Source organism: Symsagittifera roscoffensis, chromosome 9 (genome assembly GCF_963678635.1).
Source record: "Symsagittifera roscoffensis chromosome 9, txSymRosc1.1, whole genome shotgun sequence".
Lineage (NCBI taxonomy): Eukaryota > Metazoa > Xenacoelomorpha > Acoela > Convolutidae > Symsagittifera > Symsagittifera roscoffensis.
Window position 1 is genome coordinate 6,484,691 of NC_087070.1, and position 23,136 is coordinate 6,507,826.

The following is a 23,136-nucleotide window of genomic DNA, read 5'->3' on the forward strand; positions in this document are numbered from 1 at the left end:
GACAAAAGAAAACAAAAACTTAGAACTGTAGCAAACTCAATGTTCATATTAAAACTGGCCCCACATATTATATTAAAACCTTTCCCTCACATTGCATATATTTCTCAGTTGTTGCACGTGTTATAATTGAATGCGTGATGTTACGATGTAAGGTACGAAGATTAAAAGTTAACACAATAGTTAGTTATTTCACCATGCAGAGTTTGATTATATTATGATAACTTATAAGATATTTCTTAAATAAGAGGAGGGAGTGTAAAAAGCCAAATAGTTAAGTTGGACAAAAATTTTTTTGTTCGAAAAAAGACTGAAAAAAAAAATTTTGTTCCAAATTTTTTCAACATTACGAGGCCAAACCGTGTGTTTTTTGAAACGTCAACGGACTCCTTAAAAGGACAAAAACAGATTTGTCGCAGAATCCACGTCATTGCTAGTTTTTTTTCAATTTTTTTTGTTGTTTTGGATTCCACGATCAATTAGCTAAAACACAATGTCATTGCAAATTTCTAAAAAAAAAAACCAAGTTTGCTGTATCAGCAAAATTTTTGCGGAACCCAAAACCGTTTGTGGCATCAACAATGAAATAATAAATTATGTGTAAATTCAAACTTCACTGACACAGAATTTGTAATTGCAAGCAGAATCTGTGAATTGTAAGTGGAATCCGCAAATTGTAAACGGAATTCCCAAAACGCAAGCAAAATCCGCTTTTATTTGTGGATTCCAGTAGCATATAGAGATAAGTCTTGAAATAAGAGCTAGTTTTGTGTGGGTCATCAGCAAGGTTTTCCAAAAATTCAACCTCATTTAGTGCCAACTGTTTAATCTCAATTACTGCCAACAGTTCAAACTCAGTTACTGCCATCAGTTTGAAGTCACAAGCTAGACTTTTTTTGTTGGTTTCCAGTATTTCTAAAATAAAACACAAAAAAGTTGAAAATGAACTGATGTAAATCTTTTGAAAAATTATAAGGCTGATTTATCAAAAAATAATGCAAAATAGTTAGGTCAATTTTTAATGATTAACAAAGAATCAGCTGAAAAAAGCTACCTGTAAGAACAAGAACTTAATTAGGGTGTTTAAAGAGTTTTTTCCATTTTCCCACCCCCCTCGTGAAATAGCAAAAAAACTGCTCAAAAATTTTCACGCGGAACTTTGCATGTTATAAATGTTGTGAAAATTTTTTCACCTGTTCACGCTGACACGTTTGAATGCAGTTTTTAATATAAAAAAAAAATTTTAAAGAGACTTTCTTTTAATGTGAATTTCAGAAAAAATCAAAAGGGGGAACTGGAAAGGAGCTGTTTAATGCAGTAAACTTTTGTTCAAGGATTTTGTGTGTTAACCGAACCAAAATCGACCTTAACGCTGAGCCTTTTGTTACCATAATTTGAAACAAAAGGAGCAAAAACCTAAAAAAAAACTGAAGTGTTTTCAAAGCCAATTTTAAAGAAAGCTTAGTTAGTTTTGGATACATTTTTCAAAAATAATTTGAAAACTAAACAATAGAAGGAAACGTTAAACCTTAACGCACTGTTCTTGAAAACAAACGAGGTATGGCGATGGCAAAACCCTTCACTTAAATTGAATAGTCCAATTTGGTTTTAGCCGTCCTGCGAGTCTCAGTTTTGAAATGATGCGATGATCTTTATATTTTCACCAACATTCTGATTGCCTGGGTACCACTATTCAAGTAATTTTTTTGTTTTGGGGCTTCGTACCACCCTCCGTTCAATGGAGCACGTTTAAACTATGCATCGAAAACATAAAACCAAAACTTCTCAGCCTTTGGCGGTTGAATTTTCATTAGAACATCGGCGTTATCGTCAGCCGTTATTTGCATACTGCGGAATAAGTTGTTTTGACAAGTTCAAAAAACTATTGCCCTTTCTTAATGACGGGTGAGACAAACTTATTCATCACCTGTGATCAATCCACGCTCGGCAAGAAATGTTTTTCGTCAGGTGATCAGAGAACGGAACGAAGTTTGTTGGCTCGGCCAAACAGCTGTAGTTGTGCATCGAAAATTGGAATAATCTTGCAACTAGACTGTTGTCTCATAAATGGCTTATCCGAAAATTAAAAAAAACTCCTACAATGCCATTCGGAAGCGTCTGAGTAAATCTTACCCCGAGCATCAAAAGAGTTTTCGAAATCGAAAGCATGCTGATAGACTTCTAATATCTTTTTTTTGTTCCCTCCAGCAGTCTTTCATCAATCGTACGACCACATCCGTATCCTCCGATCCGATTCATTTTGGAGCGTGCACGCCAAGTCTTCTCGATTTGGACACTATGCAAGTGGCTTTCCCTTCTAATTTTCGGCTAAAATTTCAACCTATGCAGGATCTTCGCACGAGCACAGTCCTATGCAAATGTCATCTGTACTCATAAGCTAAAGATTTCAGAGCAAGGCTAAGCAAATGAGTAAAAAAGGCTAAAACGCGATAGCTCCGTTCAATTGTTGGCTTACGGTAACAATGAAGTAGCGCATTCTATCGTTTAACGATCGCCAACCGGTGAATATTTTCATCCAATCCTGAAATGTGGACTCGACCTCACTTCTATGGAGGACGAGGATGTTAGTGCGCGCCAAATCATACTGGCATTTTACAGGACAGAAAAAAATATCTGACTATTAAAAAAGTTTGAACTGTACACCATAATTTGAACTAAAACTACTTTCAGTTGCTTTTAAAAACACTTTTATCTGTCTATGATTTTAGCAATGAAGCAACTCAGGACATATCAAAGTGTTCAAAAGCCCACATTTAATCTCAAAACAATTGATAATGAAGTTTTAAACTTTTTTAAACTATTGTTGTGAACTTGTTTTTTAATGTTACTTCATTCGAAACGTTATCTTTTACAGTTTTGACCGAGGCACAATCATGTTAAATATGTTTTATTTTAAATCCTGAATGCTTTGATGTCGATTCTTTTACTTACCTTGGTTGTTTCTACAAAAATTAAAACACGTTCATTCTAGGCAAATTATTCCATATTGAAATTATTTCAAAATTTTGAAATTATCTTTTTACCTACTCAAAATTTTTTATGCCAAAGTGGTTCAATTTTCTTAGTTTTTTAAATCTCTTTGTATATGTGAGGTAAAGAAAAGAACAAAAAAAGGTTCAAAATTAAGATAAAAAAGGTTTATTATATAACTATTGTAAGAGTCGTAATAAAAGCGACTTTGGGTCAAATTTGAGAAAACATCAAAGTACTTGCTAGTCTGCTAGCTGCAGACAACTCTGATATTACGAAATTTGCAAAAGGTAGAAATTATGTTTTCTCTTTCTTCCCGGAAACTTTGTAAGAAAAACCTAACCTTACAATTCAAAAAAGAATGCAGCCATATTCTAATTCTTATAGGCTGTTGGGACAAAAAAAATAAGCTCAGAAAACGACATGTGACGAAGAAATGGTAGATTGCCTAAACAGTATTGTAAATAAAAGTATTTTGGTTCTCAAATTTTAACTTGAATGTCTGAAAGTTTGGCGTTTTTTTTCCACCACTGGTCATTTTACTTTGTTTTTTTGTTTTTTTTTCATTGCAGCTGAAAGCGTGACATGAAGTTTAATAGATTATTTTACTCATCTCAAGCTAAAAATTATCAAAACATGGTTTTTTTTCCACTAGTCGTCAATGTTTTTTTTAATTTTCGGCCTTTTTTCCACATTTTATTTGGCCGTCCGAACTCTTTTTCATTCAAGGTCAAAACCTGCAAAGCAACGAGCCTAAAAATTATTGCATAGCTTTGCACTCGATAAGTGTTTTCATTATGAAACTACTCCGTCAAAAAAATCGAAAACAAACTGACACCAAGATATGTAGTTTTTGAATCAACACCTTGTGAATTCGCGCTGAAATTTGACAAAGAAGGTGCATCGAAGGATCTTTTGCGAGACAAAAAAATTCTGTTAATAACTCTTCTGTAAAAGTTAGTTTGACAAGGATTGTGAGGAAATTTTTTTTAAAGTACAGGCGGGATTAATGTCCAAGTGATTTTTTGACTGCTAAAGAGGCGAGTGCGCGTGCCTTCTGCGTCTAAATTAGAAAAATAACTCCTTCTCAGCTCCAAGGAGGTTACTGTTGTTATCTTACCGAAAAACGGAAGGTTTTCAATGTCTGAGAAGTTGTGTCCACGGAAGCTGTCATCCGGCCGGATTGGCATAAAGTATTATGATGTATCTATATTTTTATACAGAATATTCCGAGGCCAAACAGATGGCCTTGGCTGCTATAGTTATAAAATATCGATGAGCGCTACCACTCAGTTATCTTGAATCAGCATTGTAATTTTTTTACCTTTTCTCAGACCTTACCAAGCATTAGGTTCAGATTCTAGAACAACTCATACATAGCAGTATGACATGGCACAGCCAGCAGGATATAAGCAGCCTCTGAGTATTCCCCTAGTTTGGCAAAAGGCATCAGTAGAACCACCCCTAGAATGGTCAAAGTGGGCAGCCATTATGGAAAATACTCTGTTTGCAAAAGACGGGATAGAGGTAAGAATTTTACTAAGAGCAAAACCTCCAATTTTAGAACTCACCAAACCAACCAACCTACGAAGTTGAAACCAATGGAGAAACAGAGGCTCAAAAGCGCAATTGAGATTTCAGAAACCAAAAAAAAAGAGTTACTTGGGAAAACAACGTAATCAAAACTAGAGACAAAGGCGACAAAGATCAAATCTATTACCTTATTAGTTGTTGTGAAACAAACAAACTTTGTATTGGATACACCTTAAATAAAAGGACAATTTGTTTCTTTTGTTGTGACAAATTTTAAATGGGGAAAAATCTTGCCGAAAAAAATTTATACTTCCAACAAAGATAAATAACGTAAATCATACTTTCGTAAAATCTTTCCCGTCTTCCATGGTTTAGATTATTCCAATCCGCAGACGCACAAAACTTGATTTCTTTGACAACTTAACTTCTAATACTCTTAATTAACATGCGCTAATAAAAAAAATCGATTTGCAATTTGAAGTTAGAAATGTGCTGAAAACGGAATGGTTTGATTCAGAAAGCAAAAAATTTGAAAAGTAAACAAGAAGCAGTTTTAGCTTATCGAAATTAAGTACAAAAGTTGGCGAATGGTCATTTGGCCAAATATTAAAGAAAAACAAGAAGTTCGTTCGCAAAGTGTCTACTCACTTCTGGAGACAATTCAACAAAAAAAGAAATCTATCAACAAGTTTTGTGGTTCTTTTTCAAGCAGCAGCCGAAATATGTTGATTGGTTTTTTGGCTCTGTCAAGTCTCGACTTTATATTTCAGTTAAATCTGAACTTCCACCCTTCCGTTTTCAGCACAAAACAGTGCGGCAATTCTATGGTGTACTTCAAAAACTAATAGTCAAAAAACCTCTGGAACCGTCTACCGTACCTGGAATAATCGACGGTCAATCAATAATTGTGACCCACATTGTTTTTATTAGTATTACCTGCAGAGATGAGAAAGTTTTCCATCTGATCTAAAGAAAGTAAATGTCTACCCTTTTTCAAAAAAAATGACCTAATGGATCCAAAAAGCTATCGCCCTATTTCAATGACACATGCATTCTCCAAATTCTTTGAAAACGTTTTTCATGCTCAAATAACAGAACATTTGAACAAACATCAATAAAAACTCCATTTCAGTTTGGTTTTGCAAAAGTTCACAACACAAGATGCATTGGTTTACGTTTCAGAAAGTATCCGGAAGAAAATAGTTTCTAAAAACTGTTCTTGCAGCTTCATTGGATATTTTAAAGGCTTTTGACTCTATTTCACATAATGTTTCAGAAAAAATTACACTGTATGGAATTTTCAATTGAGGCAAATGCATTAATTAAAATTTTCCCCAAAAAATGTCTTCAAAGAGTAAATGTCAATTGGGTTTTTGTAACTTGATTAAATTGAGAAGAGAAGTGCCTCAAGGCACGGTACTAGGTTCAAAATTGTTCAATTTATATATCAGAGTGATGCAAAAACGAACATTTCATGAATGTATTTTGGTGCAATATGCAGATGACTGTATGATATTTGGATCATAACGATCTTCAAAAACGCGTTGAATCAGATACAAATTTTCTTGCTCGAATTCACGAATTTTTTTTGCCGAAAATCAGTATAATTTTTAGTTTTTTAGTCAATAAAATGAATAACAGAAGGTGGAAACTGACTGAAAGATTATAAAGTATCAATATATAGCGAAGAAAACTGAATGCAAATATTTAGGTCTGATTTTTGATTCTAAACTTTCATATCAATCTCAAACAAAAAATTTATTGCAAAAAAAGGCCCAAGGAACCAAAACGATAGATACTATTGGACAAAAAATTCTAACATTGTATTTGATTCCTTTGCTTCACTGTTAAGTTTTAAGTCCTTTAGTTTGTGCAGCAAAATTTTTAGAGCAAATTAATGAAACATCAGTGATGTCCATAAAAAGCACTTGAACTGGGCTTTGAAATACACTTTCTTCAGATCAAAATTCAATTTTTCGGCCGCACTACTGAAACGAAAATCTTTTCTCGGAGTTGAGAAACGAATGTAATTGAAATGTGTTACATATCTTTATCAGTATTTTACTAACAAAGGCAAGCTTTTACAAAAACATTGAGGCTTCTGTCAGCGAATTATAGAATAAATCAATAAAAAAGTCAAAAATAATTGATAATCACTCTTCAACTGCTTCTTTGCTCAACAGTTTTTGTATCTGACGTCAAAAATGGAATTCGTTGCCCAGTAAATTACGTAATTTTTGCCATTACTTTATAAACGTTCAAGAAAAAATAAAACTAAATCTAGTTTACTGAAACGAAACCTGATTGTACATGTACACATAAAAACACTTGGCGTGAATTCGTTTTCAAGAGTTGATTTGCAGTTATATGTTCAGTTTTGACAAGTTTTTTCTAATTTAATGTTGATTACAACATTTACGGAAGAAAAAATTTTTTGTTTGTTTTACATTTTCATTTTTAAATTGCTGCTTTTTTTTATATAATAGTTTCGTCTTATTGTATTCAAACATATGAGCAACTAATTTGACTTTGTAACTAATAATAACTCTACACTGTTACTATACTACTGCAACGACTATTGTGTATACTTTTTTTAATCAGAAGGTCAGAAGTATAATAGTAACCGAGGTTACAGTCAGGAGTCCCTTAATCACGTATTCCAGTCAAAATCCTTGGATTTTTCTAGATATGGAAGTGATAATGATAAAAAAAAAAGATTTCAAATGTTGATGTCCTTACAACTGAAAACGATAGTGGTTACGTTTCTTCAATAAGAAAACGCAACTCGACACGAGAAAATATAATATACAAAAGTTACTAATAAAAAACTTCGTCGAAACTTATTTTGTGATTCATTGTTCCGGTGTTGGCAGTCTGCATTGCCAGGGAGCTTCTCTATTTTAAAAAACTGCCTGCTCTGTGTTCCTCATTGCATTTTCTTAGGTTCTTACAAAGCTTGCTCAAAAAAAAAATTGGTGCTGGGGCCGGCCGCGCCCTGAATCTCAAAAGCTAGCGGTTGAAAAAGATAGGGTTACAAACAGACCCAGCTCTAATCCTACCAGGATCTAAGGAGTCTACTACCGTTACATCCCACAAGAGCTGCTTATCAACAGCCAATGGAACGATCGTCAAACCGTCTGGTCACTTCTGATCGGTCCTGTAGAGGTGTCGTGGTTCCAAAACAGACGGAGTGTGAGAAGAAGATAAACTCTGCTTTGTAAGGGCACTCAGGTTTGAATGGCTAGAGAATCTCCCTGCCCGTTTGAGGCGAGAAAGATCATGCCAACCATCTTTGGTAAGGTCTTTTCCGCACACGCATTTATGCTGTTCGCATATTTTTGAGCCTAATCGAAGTCCTATCGCAATTCTGAGTTGTTGGATTGACAGTTTTAACCTTATGTTTTTGCACGGGATGACGTTCAACCATTGGGAGCTAAATCTATCTTAGGAACGCGTTGAATCTATTTACGTCCGTTGGTTCGAGTCGTAAAATCAAGTCTAAAATTTTGCTGTTAGAAATTGGCTCTATCCAGTTTTTTTGGGATTTTGTTTTTCGGAGCCATTTCAAGTTTTCCAAATGCAAATTACCGTTTAAGCGCATCATCATAGGTTCCATCAACCTTTTCCAAACCAAAGATTTCGCTTAAGGCATTTTTCGCTCCTAAGAAAGCGGCTAAAGCTAGTAGACGAGCGGAAGAAACGCCCAAGCCACCTTTGGCTGGCGGGAGAACTGCTTGTTAAAACTGGTTGTCATCCATTTTCACATTAGTGACCTTTCATAACGAATTTCTTAGTGATTTGTCGTAGCGCTCCAAAAATCATTTTGCAAAAAACAAGGGCTCGTACGCAAAAAATATAGGATTTTTGGCATGCTAAAGCAATTTTTCAGGAGGTAAAAACCATAATGGGCGTCTAGTTTGTCAATAATATCTGAGATTTTTTCAAGCTCCTTAACTTTTTTCGTCAAGAAATTCTTTTTGGCAAAGTTCGCCGATTGGAGAACCTAAAATGAGGAATTCTTCTTTTGTTTTTATTTTTATTTTGGGACATATTTTTCGAAATTGTGTTCACAATGAATTATTTTGTGTTCTCGTAGTCGGTCACAAAAAACAAAATTCGCACATCTCAGTGTTCAAGCTCATGCCGTAAATGTGTTTCGATTCCAGAATGTTTTTGAGGTCCCGGAGTACTGCCGTATAGTCGTCGGCTAAATTTCCATCATCTAAATACAATATGTTAATTTTCGACCCCAACTGTTTGACTGGTGTCTGAATTATTTCCGCAAAAAAGGGTGGGGCTCGAGGATCACCTTGCTGTGTTCCCTCTCCTGACATTATGACAGAGCTTCCATTAAAAGGTAACAAGGTTTATTATAAGCGCAATGGGTGTAATTATACAATTAGGAGCGATTTGAATAAACATAATTCAGCATTGTTTCTCTATTTAGCGAGTTAAGGGTAATTTTAAAATCTAGTTTTAAAAGAAGGGTGCATTTTGGAGTGTCGTCGCGTTAAATTAGGTTTCGAAGTGAGTGTGCAGCTATTTCTGCTCCTCGTTTAGTATCGCATCCTACCTGTACGTCTCCAGAAAAAATGTTGTCGCTCGGAGAGGGCCTTGCTTTCAGCCCATTTAGACGCGATACGTCTATGTGTGTTACCAATTATAATCGGTCTCAACCCGCCGTCTATCTTTATGAGGGCGATAAACTTTGCGCCAAAAAAGAAAGGTCTTAGGGGTTCGGGTATTTTGCCATCTCCTATGAGGTTTATCAGCTAAGTATGCGCTTTTAGAAAAATAAGTCCTGCACTGCCATTCGACTTACTAACAAGATCTTTAAAATTTTCAGAAACTATTTTATCGGGACCTGTTGCTCATCCGTTCGGAAAGGACATTATTGCTTTGCATAGGTCGAATTCGGTTACGAAAAAACTATCTAAGCTTTCTGAATTTGGAGCTGCAATTTTGACTCGCTGACGGTGCTTAGACAACAATTTTTGATAGTTATCTGTTAAAAAAGGAGCTTTTCTGTCATCTGAAGCAGCAGGCCTTATCCCTCCCTTTATATTTCCTTCATCAAGCTTACTACTTATTAGCTTTATTCTCTGCTCGAGGTCACTCGGAGGCGTACTTGAAACTTGGGGAAGGGGTTTTGGAAGTGACACCTCATTTGCTCGAATTTTTTCCATATCAAAGAGATCATGCTTTCGGTCTGTTTCCGTCCACTTCTTCTCGGTTGCTCCAAAAAAACAAGAACGACGATAAAAAAATTTGCCATTTTGTAACATCTTCTACATTGTAGAAGATGTCATTTATTTTGTCCGTCAGACTTTCCGCCAAGGGAACATGCGAGTATTTTGGTAATCTCTTGAGTAATCGGATATTTGAGATGGCTGTATTAACATAATTGTCAGGCACTAAATCAATTCATATTGTTGCTTTATTAACAGATTTTATAAAGGACATTGAAACCATTGGGTTCTCTTAGAGTCGCTAAGAGAAATAATTACACAACTGATATGATACCAACTAGAACAACAATCACATCCAATCCAATTTATCAGTCCTGTAGGTTTTAAGCAATCTTTGCTTGTACACTTTTTGTTCATTGTCCTAGTCTTGAAGCAGCGTAAGGGTTAAAAAAAAGGATTTTGACTGGACTTTATGGGACTGAACTAACCCATGATAAGCGGTTAGAGGGAATTTTTTAAACTGCAAATAAAAAAAATAAAAGACAATTAAATTAATTTAAATTTTGAAATCGAACTAGAAAAAAATCAACAACAAGGAACAATCTCATCCGAGCTCAGTAGCTCCAGCGTTGCACCACCAGTTTAATAAAGCCAGCTCTAGTTCCCCCCTCCCCACATAAAGTCACTTGACAGAACTGTTTCTAAAATCCCTCAGAGGGCGCTCCACAAACAGGCACAAACATCAAACATAACAAATCTGTCTAATAAGTTTATCACAACAATATTTTCTTCTTTTTTACTAGACTTAGATAACTATGGTTGTACGCAATATACCTAAGCATTTCGGCATGCTAAATCAATTGTTAGGGAACAAAAACAATAAGTGCCAAACACGTCAAGCTTTTCAATTAAATCGGATTTTTCATTGAACAGTTGTTTGGGACAAGGAATGTTTTGGAATGAATTCTGATTGTTCTGTACTGCTTTTTTTTTCTGTACTGCTTATATTCTGATTTAGCCTAAGAAACAAAAATGAGGCTGAAGCAGTAGTTGTTTTTCAATTTTAAGTTGTGTTCAAGGTCTCGCAGCCCTTTTCATAGTCTTTTTTTTCACAAATCAGTTTACAGTTTTAATGCAACTGCTTTTTTACACGATGAAAAATTTCATCTTCATAAATTTCAATTCTTGAAAAGGTCGACAACATTTTTCAAAAATTTCAAACAAAAATTATTATGTACTTGTTTCGATTATCCTCCTGTATAAATTAATGCCTAATCTCGGTTGTTATGGTATTTGTAAATGTTCGAAATCTAAGCAACTTCAAGATTCTGAACGACGCTTGTTTTACTTTCGTTAAGTTTTGTCAAACTAAACTTTTCTGGCTAACCAAAAAATTTTCTATGGTTTAGACCCATCTAGTTAAAAAATCACAAAACACTTTCTTCCTCAAACGTTTAAATGAAAAATTATGGATGTTGTATTCAATTTAGAGAATTTTTTTTATCCTTGTTTGATTGCAAAAACTAGCTATTCTAAAGATACACATTTAAAAAATGAAATGTGGTGTTCAAATATGTTAAAATTGCATACCTGTTTTTTTAGTCATAAAGATAATTTTTTTTTGACGAAATTTCGAAAATCCAAGCGCTGCAAAATAATTTTTTTTTCAAACTCATTTTGCTATTAAAAAACATTTGCCTCACTCTTCTTATTGTTTTGGATAAAACGCTGAGTTCTTAAATCCAACTGAGTTTGAATTGCAGCTCTGATTGGAACTTCTTTTCATTTTTCGAGCATGTGATCCTTCAAATTTTAACGTTTCAAATTTTAGACACTTGTGTTTGTTGACAGAGAGAAAGTACATGTGAAAATTAAAACATCTTTTGGATATCTTTTAGGGCCCTTGTAACATCAAAATGACCGCAGCAGCCGAGGTTAAAGATCAACAACCTCAGAGTAACACCAGTAACATCAAAGATGGGCTGGCTGACAGGAAAATAATTGGTACTTGTTGTAGTGAATTTCTTAATTACAGAGATTTCCATGAGTAAACTCTGTTTTTGTTATAGCGGAAAAAGTGACTGGAGTCGTGAAATGGTTCAATGTTCGAAATGGCTACGGATTCATTAATAGAGACGATACCCAGGAAGATATTTTTATTCATCAAGTACGTCAAATTTCAATAATTGCATAAGGAAGTTTTCGTTGAATCGAACAGAAGTTTCGGATCAACCGTACAATTTCCCCACAAAGCGATTTAGAGGGGAGAAGATACGGATTTTTCTTAAACCTTCTTTCAGTATAGCCTAGATTCGTTCTCAATTAACCGTTTTAATTAAGAAAATTGTATTAAAACGCCAATCTAGGTAATAAAGAGCGTGCAAGTGCAATCCCGCAGAAACAAATGTTAAAAACAGTTTTATTTGCGGGTTTGTCTGAAATGCATATTTTATACAGACCTAATTTACTAAATCAATACATGCTTGGGGAGAGCATTTTACGGTAGGTCACTATGGGGGGATTGTACGCTTGATCCGGAGTTGTTGGTTAGCTCATTTAAGAGATTGACTTTTTTCAGGGACAAAAAAGCTCGAATTAAAAGGAACCTAATTTAACCTTTTGTTTGTTGGAAAGATGAAAACAGTAAATTTGAAATGACATTTATTGCCAGATTTTAATTAAGAGTTGTCACAATAGTTCATGTAAAATCAGTAGCAAGTTGAAGAGTTCAACTACACTTGTGGACAAACTTAAGATCAGTTCAACGTTTTTCTAAAATGCCAAGGGCCGGTAAGGATTATCAAGGACCGTTATGTTCAACATTTACTTTGAGTCCATGCAGAAAATTTTCTTGACCTAGACAGAAAAACCAATCAGTAATTAGTACAAGAATTTATCTTTCCAGGTCTGAAAACAAGTTTTTCCCAATATAGGCCATCCATACATGGAAATAAAACATCACCTGCCCTTTGATTCTACCATTGGCTGACTATAAGTTGTGAAAGACCCTTGAAAAGCCAGTTTTCACAATGCAATAAATTTTTCTCGAAATGATACTTTCGACCTTCTGATTATTTGTTATAAGTTTTTCTGAAGGCCTGAAATCGTTATCGGTGAAGAGTGAAGTAAAAAAAATTGTTCTTGGTTATTAGTTGCCATTAGAAACATTATGATGCATGGTCATTAAATAAAGTGATTTTTTTTCCTGAGCTCATCTGTTTCTTAAGTTGACGTTGTTGTGAAAACTTACTGCCCACAGTAAAAACTGGTTTTTCAATTCTGGAATAAAGTTGTAAGTCTTTGTAACCAAGTACTGATACTTTTAAAGAGGAGCTTTCATCATTTGCTCTTATCACCAGAAACGTTTTGTTTGGTTTCTAAGTTAATGCCGTCCGAATTGGTCTGAAATAAGAAGACGAGTGAAAAAAGACTGAAAGGTGAAAACCTGAATTTCTGCTTGGTTGCTTTAGCTAGTTATTCTGACCATTTGAAAAATGGGGATGAACTTTGTATTCGTGTGTCTTAGTCTTTTTTTCTTTTTGTTTTCCACGCAAAATCAGGTACCACAAACAGTTGTCAGAATGGATCGAGCGATATATCATAATAAAGCTCTTTCAATCGTGATTCGAACGATATTAGAGAATTTCTAAAGTTTATTCACAGTGTTGAGAAAAACATGAAATTTTTGTTTTTGGTCAATTTTCGAACTTATATGGTGTGAGCGTGTGTGTAGACTTTCAATAGCTTATTTCAGCTTTTTTTAAGCCGTGAAAACTTAGTTGTACTCAAATAAAAGTAGTTTTTGAATTTCTTAGCGCCATTTTGTAAACAAAGGTTAAAAATTCAAATTTTTCTGCAAAAATTTTTCAAATTTTTTAAAACATTTTTGTAAAATGTTTTCTAATCAATTTTCTTTAAAAACTGTTTTCCGAGTGGCTTTTTTCTATGACTGTCAAGTATGCCTTTTTTTCGCTCAGATCCTTTATCACACCATGCGGGAAAGAAACAACTATTTGAAAAAATATATTTTTGCATTTTTCTAAGACTGGTCGGAACATTCTGTGCTACTTGCACAGTAACCGGCAATCCTTGTTTACTTATCGAGTTAGAAGCGGTTTCGTTTTTTGCTAGTAATGCGGAGCTCAGCCGTGTGTGAACTAATTGATCAAACTCGTGTCCCTCGTTTCTTAGGAAAAATTCTGAAAAACCATACACTTGCAATGTGTTATTTCGTCAAATAGTTAATAAGTAGCCAAAAATGAAGACCGAAGAATGATTACCAGATTTTCAGAGTGTTGAATTGGCAAATACTCCCTTTAAGCAATGAGCGCATGAATATTTTCCGGTTTTTGAGGACACACTTTTGGTCTGGAATCAAATCTTTTGTCTTATCCAGGTTCGTTTATTTTAAAACCGCGTTTTGCAAAGCCTTGTGCCAATATTAAATTTCTCAAAAGACTGAGATTCCGTTTCAGCGGATATCTCAAGGTCATCTGCATATAGCATATCCCATAGCACAATGGAACGACAGTTTATCGTTGCAGCTTCCATTACTATTATAAATAACAATGGGCTAAGTTCCGATCCTTTATGCAGATTACACCTACTTTAGTTTCGAAGTAAGCACTGCATCCTTGGGGCCGGTGAACTCTGGGATTCGACTCAGTGTGCAGATATATTTTTAGTCATACCAGATTTTCGGGAACTCTGTTGCCGCAGAGATCATGGGATCAGTTCCCTGGGAATACGGTCAAAGGCTTTTTCGATCAACAAATGTGATGCAGGGGTTCTTTTCTTTTCCGCAAATGGTTCCTTCAATAACGACACGTAAAGCCAAATTGCATCTCATATTTTTTAATCAAATGTATCAGACGTTTTTCTTGTACTTTTTTGATAATTTAAAATGCGTGTTCCAGTAATCGTATGCCTCTGTAGGATCCACGTTCTAACGGACTGCCTTTTTTGTAAAAGGTAACAGTTTAACTTTCACGCCATTCGGAGGGGATTAGATCAGAGTCCCACTTCTCCTTAAGGACTTCAAAAAGTCCACAATCCTCAGCAAATTTTATCATGTCCGATGTTATCCGTGTTGGTCCACGGCTTTATTTTTTCATCTCTCTCAGTGCAAGTGTCACTTGCTGGATAGTAATTTTCTTCAATAGGCCAGCCACGGGGGATATCTTCCGTTTCAAACGGATTAGTTCCATTTGAAAGATTTGAGAAGTAGCTTTGCCGCTGCAAGAGAACATGTTGGTCACACATCTTTTTGGTCATTTTTCATTTGCTTGGCAAGGCGGAACATTTTATGACCTGCCTCCATTTTATGAAGTTTTTTCTCACGGTTTCTGGTTTGGTTCTTTTTTTAGCTCCAGTAACTAGCTGTTTTTCGACTGTTTTCTGCCTCCGATATATCAGCCGGTGTTCTTCATTTCCAGACCTCTGCCACTTTTTCTAACAAAAAAGCTCGAATTGAAAGGAACCTAATTTAACCTTTTGTTGGAAAGTAATAAAACAGTAAATTGGAAATGACATTGTTTACCAGATTTTAATTGAGAGTTGTAAAAATACTTCATATAAAATCAGTAGCAAATTGACGGGTTCAACTACACTTGTGGACAAACTTAAGAACAGGTCAGCGTTTTTCTAAAATGCCAAGGGCCGGTAAGGATTTTCAAGGACCGTTATGTTAAACATTTACTTAGAGTCCATGCAAAAATTTTTTCTTGACCTAGACAAAAAAACCAATCAGTAAACAGTACAAAAATGATCTTTTCAGGTCTGAAAACGAGTTTTTCCCAAATATAGGCCTCCCATACATGGTAATAAAACAGCATCTACCCTTTGATTCTACCATTGGCTGATTATAAGTTGTGAAAGACCCTTGAAAACGCCAGTTTTCACAATGCAATAAGTTTTTCTCGAAATGATACTTTCGACCTTCTGATTATTTGTTATAAATTTTTCTGAAGGCCTGAAATCGTTATCGGTGAAGAGTGAAGTAAAAAAAATTGTTGTTGGTTGCTGATGCCATTTGAAACATTCTCATGAATGGTCTTTAAATAAAATGGTCTTTTTCCTGAGCTCATCTGTTTTTAAGTTGAAGTTGTTGTGAAAACTTACTGCACACAGTAAAAACTGGTTTTTCAATTCTGGATTAAAGTTGTTAGTCTTTGTAACCAAGTACTGATACTTTTATAGAGGAGCTTTCATTTGCTCTTGATCACCAGAAACGTTTTGTTTGGTTTCTAAGTTAATGCTGTCCGAATTGGTCTGAAATAAGAAGACGAGTAAAATAAGACTGAAAGGTGAAAACCTGAATTTCTGCTTGGTTGCTTTAGCTAGTTATTCTGACCATTTGAAAAATGGGGAGGAACTTTGTATTCGTGTGTCTTAGTCTTTTTTCTTTTTGTTTTCCACGCAAAATCAGGTACCACAAACAGTTGTCAGAATGGATCGAGCGATATATCATAATAAAGCTCTTTCAATCGTGATTCGAACGATATTAGAGAATTTCTAAAGTTTATTCACAGTGTTGAGAAAAACCGGTATGAAATTTTTGTTTTTGGTCAATTTTCGAACTTATATGGTGTGAGCGTGTGTGTAGACTTTCAATAGCTTATTTCAGCTTTTTTTAAGCCGTGAAAACTTAGTTGTACTCAAATAAAAGTAGTTTTTGAATTTCTTAGCGCCATTCTGTAAACAAAGGTTAAAAATTCAAATTTTTCTGCAAAAATTTTTCAAATTTTTTAAAACGTTTTTGTAAAATGTTTTCTTATCAATTTTCTTTAAAAACTGTTTTCCGAGTGCCTTTTTTCTATGACTGTCAAGTATGCCTTTTTTTCGTTCAGATCCTTTATCACACCATGCGGGAAAGAAACAACTATTTGAAAAAATATATATTTTTGCATTTTCCTAAGACTGGTCGGAACATTCTGTGCTACTTGCACAGTAACCGGCAATCCTTGTTTACTTATCGAGTTAGAAGCAGTTTCGTTTTTTGCTAGTAATGCGGAGCTCAGCCGTGTGTGAACTAATTGATCAAACTCGTGTCCTTCGTTTCTTAGGAAAAATTCTGAAAAACCATACACTTCTTGCAATGTGTTATTTCGTCACATAGTTAATAAGTAGCCAAAAATGAAGAGCGAAGAATGATTACCAGATTTTCAGAGTGTTGAATTGGCACATACTCCCTTTAAGCAATGAGCGCATGAATATTTTCCGGTTTTTGAGGACACACTTTTGGTCTGGAATCAAATCTTTTGTCTTATCCACGTTTATTTTAAAACCGCGTTTTGCAAAGCCTTGTGCCAATATTAAATTTCTCAAAAGACTGAGATTCCGTTTCAGCGGATATCTCAAGGTTATCTGCATATAGCATATCCCATAGCACAATGGAACGACAGTTTCTCGTTGCCGCTTCCATTACTATTATAAATAACAATGGGCTAAGTTCCGATCCTTTATGCAGATTACACCTACTTTAGTTTCGAAGTAAGCACTGCATCCTTGGGGCCGGTGAACTCTGGGTTTCGACTCAGTGTGCAGATATATTTTTAGTCATACCAGATTTTCGGGAACTCTGTTGCCGCAGAGATCATGGGATCAGTTCCCTGGGAATACGGTCAAAGGCTTTTTCGATCAACAAATGTGATGCAGGGGTTTTTTTCTTTTCCGCAAATGGTTCCTTCAATAACCACACGTAAAGCCAAATCACTAATACACCCAATAATAAACTCACCAAAAAATAATCGAACATAAGTAAAATCTAGTTTGGTTAGCTTGCCGTTGTGGGAACATACCGTGCTAGTTGAACAGCAATCGGCTATCATATGATTTTCATTTGCAGCAAAACCAAAAATCAATTGAATCAAAAGTTTTGACGGAGATTTTCTTTTCGTGAAAATTGCTGGGAATTACTAATGAAGATGCCCGATTTTGTTCTAAAATTTTTCTTACATGCATGCGAAGTTTCATCTCTTCTGTACATGTACATCATATACAAGGACAGGACAAGCTCAAAATAACAAACAATTTAAATCAAAATTCTGCTAAATGAGTGAATCAATTGGCAGAAGTATTTTTGGAGCTGTCAAGGTTTCGCAAAATACACATAGTTTGAGAAATTGTACCTGATGTAGCAGTACCACATTTTAATACAAGACTAACGATTGCTCTATGATTAGCACAAAATAATCCGACCAAATGTCAAATTATTCAATCAACTATCAAAAAGAATAAGACACTTTTTTTGACATGTATGCATTTTATCAAAAAGCCGTTGTGTTGGATTGCTTGAGTGGACTGAAATTATGCTCAAACTCAAGTTGAAGTAGCTTAAGTTTGTAAAAAATCTTTCCAAAAATTGTGACTAAGTATTAGTAGTGAGTATTATTAATCAATTGAGCAACATTTTCGAACCGGTTTTTTCTAGACACACTAATTTTGTTACCCTTGCGATAAGTAAGGGTATTGCAACCGGGTACTAGATTTTTTTCGCATTCTTTTATTCTTTTTTACATTTATATTATTTCGGCTAGCTGCTATGTTAGTTCTGTTTTATGGTAAGTTTTGCGAAGCTTCGCTTGACCTCTGTTAAAATGTCTTTTTGAAATCCGCATCAAGACTTGAAGGGTTTTTTATTAGTATCACTTAAACCTTTAACGACTTTTTAACCAGCCGAAATCGCAGAAAAAAATATCCTAGTAAAAAGAATAAATTGTGGTCTCAACAGTATTCCTCGAAAAAATTCTCATATAAGGTTGTCTAGATTTTGTTATTTCGATTCTGGGTTACTTGTTGCTTAATTATGGGAATAATTAGTTTAGTTAATCCGCATCAGTCAATATTGGACTCTAGTAAGCATCGTTAATTTTGCTGAATGTGTTTAGACTGCAATTGTTAAAAACAACCCGCAGAAGTTTTTTCGAAGTGTTGGCGACGGTGAGAAGGTTGAATTTGACGTGGTTGTTGGTCTCAAAGGCAATGAAGCGGCAAATGTGACAGGGCCATCTGGTGAACCGGTTCAAGGAAGCATCTACGCACCCGACAGGTAAAATTAGTCAACAAAAAGACTTAAGACTCTTCGTGAGACGGCAATTGATAGCGTTTCAAATAGCGACAATCCTCGCAGAACAATTTAGCAACAAAATAGAAAGCTTCAAGTTGAATTGATTTAGCAATACACAGCAAACAAACGAACATGTCTTAGAAAGAGTGGTTTTCGATATCTAAGGCTTCAAAGAACTGCTAAGGAATGAATATTGGTTAAATTGTTTTGCGACGAGTTGTTGCTTTTTATGATTGCGACGAATTGTCACCATACCGAGAAAACTTATGATACTCCAAATTAATTGTGAGGTTTGTGAAATATTCCACAATTTGCATGGCGAGAAAATCATAGTCTAGTTAAGCTTAACTTTTTAACCTCCAGGTTGGGCTTCAGGATTAACAAAATATTTTTTGTTTCAGATCTCGGAACTTCGGGGGCCGGGGATTCAGAGGCAGAGGAAGAGGACGTGGGGGGTCGAGATTTTTCAACCGTACTCGAAGAGTAACAAACGAGAGTAGTGGCGCAGAAGGCGAAGAGAAAGGGGCCGGCGATGAGAGAAGTTTCAGGGGGCGAGGGAGGGGATTCAGGGGTGGAGGATTTCCGCGCGGTGGGTTCAGGGGCGGGCCTCCTGGTCCCATGCGGGGAATGAGAGGCATGCCTCCCCCGTTCCGAGGGGGATACGGGCCGCCGATGCAGCCTCCGCCGAGGTACTTCCGCGAAGACATGATGTTCGGTGGATATGTGAGTAGATGTCTTTTTCATTCTAGTTTTTTATCAGTTTTGGTACAAATCATAGAGAAGCTACGGATAATGGCTTTTAATTTTTAACAGTTTTTGTGGGTGCATCATTATCATGACCTGTACAGTGAACCCTGGTTTAGAGTCATGAACGCAGTGAATAGTCTTTTATAATTCTTGGTGTTTTTTGGTTTTTTTAAGCTAAAAATCTTTGTTCACGCTCAATTTTGTTTGTTCGCGGTTTGACTTTTGAATTCTTTCAATGTTCAGTTGCTTTCCTTTGTTAAAAGGTGGGCAAACTTCTCTACTGAACAGCTAAAGTGTAAAGGTCACAAAAAAGTTGATCGAATTCTAGTTTCGAAAGTGTATTTTAATTTAAGATTTTCAGCGGAATAAAAACTTTACCCAGTTTTCACAAGATTTTTTTCCATGAAATTTAAAAATTGAAGTTTTTTCAGAAAATTAATTCATTAATTTTGTTCAATTTTGCGTCCATGACTCTTTTCCAACTGTGTGTTGGCTATGTTTTCATTCAAAATCATTTTTGTTTCAATATCTAGTTTACTAACTTAGCCACTTTGAAATGGATTTAGAATCCAATGATGCCTCCAAGAGGTGGACAGCCGTTCAGAGGTGGCTTCCGCGGGGGACCCATGCCCCCACCCCCACCCAGGGGTATGTTCAGAGGGGGACCCAGTCGGGGATTCTTCAGGGGACCACCCCCTCCGCCCTCGTTTTTCGAGGGACCGCCTGCATTCTATGCCGGACCACCTCCCCCAAGGTAACTAGAATGGATTAACTAAACTCCGGACCAAGTTAACATCCTCCACCCCGAATTTGATTAGGAATGGAATTGCCTCGCATATTGTAAATTTTTCGATTCTGATTCGTTGAAAGTTTCAACTTGGACCAAATTAACATCCGCCCCCCTAAAACGCTTTAGAAGGAAAGGCGTCAACCTGGTCCGCCATTCCTTTAAATAAAAACAAAAGAAATAAAAGGCGTCAAGTCCGTTGTGATGCGAACAATTATGCTGTCATTGATTTTGAATAATAGCTAAGCTGACTTAGTGAAGGTGACAAATAATCGGCTTTGAACAGCTCCGAATTTAACGTTCGTTATCTTTTTCAAAGAACTTCTCTTTGGACAAGCTGCAGTTTGAACAAGCTAGCATATAACCACCTATAAACCTAAGCAATTATGCAATAGTTATGCAATTTTTGATGAACGGTTACGTTATAACGTGTAGATTGAAATAATTGACCTAAATTTTAACTTGTTAGTTGGTGCTGTTCATTTTCGGTGTGTTATTACTCGGCTGCCTTGTCCACCATTCGAGTTCTTGTGTTAAAAATGTGATTTACAGGGGATTTCTGAGAGGCGGTGGAAGGGGCAGAGGCTTCCGCGGAGGTCGAGGGGGGTTCAGGAGGGGTCAGTCTGGATCGGATGGGGCAGATGACCTCTAGGAGGAAAGAGAACTGGAGGAAAAACAACCTGTAGTCGAAGAAAAGTTAAAGAAATGATGGTCACCGAAAAAAAATACTTTAGTTCAAATTTCAACAGCAAAGACTAAAACGTTTAAAAGCTTAAATTAAATACACTATAACCGTTACTGCTATTATATCTTAAACATCTTTCACTGAGTTGGAGTTAAAAGCATCTCTCTTTAAAGTACTGAAAGTTCGAGCAGTTTTTTTGTTTAAATCCCTATAAATCTTTGCTACGAATGTTTATTTCACTGGAATTCGTGTTATTTCTCTGCGCCTCTGTTCTGGATAATCATTTTGAATTCGAATTTCAGAAGTTTGAGTCTCAATTGAATTGAGAATAAAATAGAGTTAAGGTGAAGAAAAGTGTTATTAAAGTGGCGATACCAATACAAATACGTGCAGCATAGGTTTGTAAGATTGAGTTGTTGTTAATGTTGTCGAAATCATAACTCCGCCTGCCTCCAGTGCTTTGAGTGTACAGTACGTTACATCAGTCTTTCAGTGTAGTTATCCTAACATGTTGATTTGATTTAATGATCAAAAAATACCATCGTTTCGTTCACAATCTTTTTCTCCCTTTAGTTAGTTGATTAGTTAGTTTCCTTAGTTGATTCGGTTCATTTCAATCAGACATACTAATTGATGCGACAGTTATCAAAAAATCAAACCAAATTGACAGAAAAAATAAAGTTTCGATTATTTTTAAGTCGATTTAAATAAATGAGTTTGAAAGTTCTTAATCGGTTAAATACTTTTCTATAAATGAGCTATTTTACTGAAGCATCAGACGGTATGTCTAATTGAGTTAAGCCGCGATTTGCGTTGAAAAAAGTTACAAGTCTCGAAGCAGTTTGAAAGTCCCTGACAGTTATTAGTTCTACAATGAGTTCATTTTGTCTTCGTTGAAGAACCTGCTGGAGGTAAAGGTCATCCAAGTTTGAGACAAAGTCACCGGTTCCATCTGTGAAGTTAGGTTGCATGTTTAAGCATAGTCGTCCTTGTAATAGTTCAAGGTGTCATTTTTAGTTAAATGGCAGTTTTTGATCTGCGTTAACTGGAAACAGAAGTCACGAGAAGTCAGTGTTACGAAATCATACTGTACGCAGTTATATCGAATCGCATATCGATGTATTTGATTTTAAGTGTTCGCGAAATTAAATCATAAAAAGAAAAAATGAAAGAAGCAAAAAAAGTTGAAGGTAATCTGAATGACTGTTTTTGTTGTCAACCTTCGTGTCATAGGTTAATTCCGCTTTTTAATTGTTAATCATTACGAGGCCAACCTGCATTTTGTGAATTGCAAGCGGATTCCGCAACAGGCAAAAATCAGATTTATCGCGGAATCCGCATATTGATATTTTTTTTTGATCTTCTCTGCGGTTTTGGATTCCACGGACAAATAGAAAAAACACTATTGCTCAAAATCACTCTAAAAACGGGCAACTTTGCGGAAAACCGCAGCAAAATGTGTGGAATCCCGTATCAGTTTGTGGAATCCATGAACAACTAATAATATGTGATTATTAAACATAGGCTGGCGCAAAATCGGTAACTGTAAATGGAATCCGCAAACTGCGGAATCCTCAAATTGTAAGCTTAATCCTTAAATTGTAAGTGGAACCTGCATAAATTTGCGGAATCCACTTTCATTTGCGGAATACGGAGCAACTACCTGTATTCGCTAGTTGCCGAATCCGCGACAAAATCAAGGTGCCGACAAAGTTTACGTTACAGGTACTTGTACGCGGAATCCACTAAAACTTGTAAGTGTAATCCACTTACATTTTGGAATATATTTAAAGTTTTGTCTCCGGAATCCAGGAACGTACAGACACACAATAGTGCGCCTATCCAGTGTACAGATTGGCCTCGTAATGATCACGCCATTTAAAAAATTACGCTTCTAGCAAGCGCTATCAAATCGAAACAGATTGTTTCATTTTAACATTTTGTTAAGCAAAATCAAATGAATCATTGCCAACTCTGGGATTTTGTCATCAAGCGACATAATTTGCACATTTCTGCATTTAAAATATTCAGTAACTATTAAAAGTGTGTTTTAGTGGTTGTTAGTTACGTTTATAAGCAGCTAGAGTTTTAATACGAACCTTTTTTTTTTATAAATTAACTCGCAAATGAACATTAAATT

General features: G+C 35.6%; 3 protein-coding genes across 3 annotated transcripts in view; 2 read left to right on the forward strand and 1 right to left on the reverse strand.

The window, feature by feature from the left end:
• LOC134853964 (AH receptor-interacting protein-like) overlaps window positions 1–23,136 on the forward strand; it is a 567,995-nt gene that overhangs the window by 376,419 nt on the left and 168,440 nt on the right. The window lies entirely within an intron of this gene.
• LOC134853965 (probable caffeoyl-CoA O-methyltransferase 2) overlaps window positions 1–23,136 on the reverse strand; it is a 166,687-nt gene that overhangs the window by 67,826 nt on the left and 75,725 nt on the right. The window lies entirely within an intron of this gene.
• On the forward strand, window positions 11,534–21,552 carry LOC134854442 (Y-box factor homolog). The gene is made up of 6 exons (XM_063870693.1): window positions 11,534–11,714; window positions 11,780–11,877; window positions 18,599–18,759; window positions 19,179–19,500; window positions 20,091–20,278; window positions 20,864–21,552. The coding sequence occupies exons 1-6, from the start codon at window positions 11,627–11,629 to the stop codon at window positions 20,961–20,963; spliced, it is 957 nt and encodes a 318-aa protein (XP_063726763.1). The 5' UTR covers window positions 11,534–11,626; the 3' UTR covers window positions 20,964–21,552.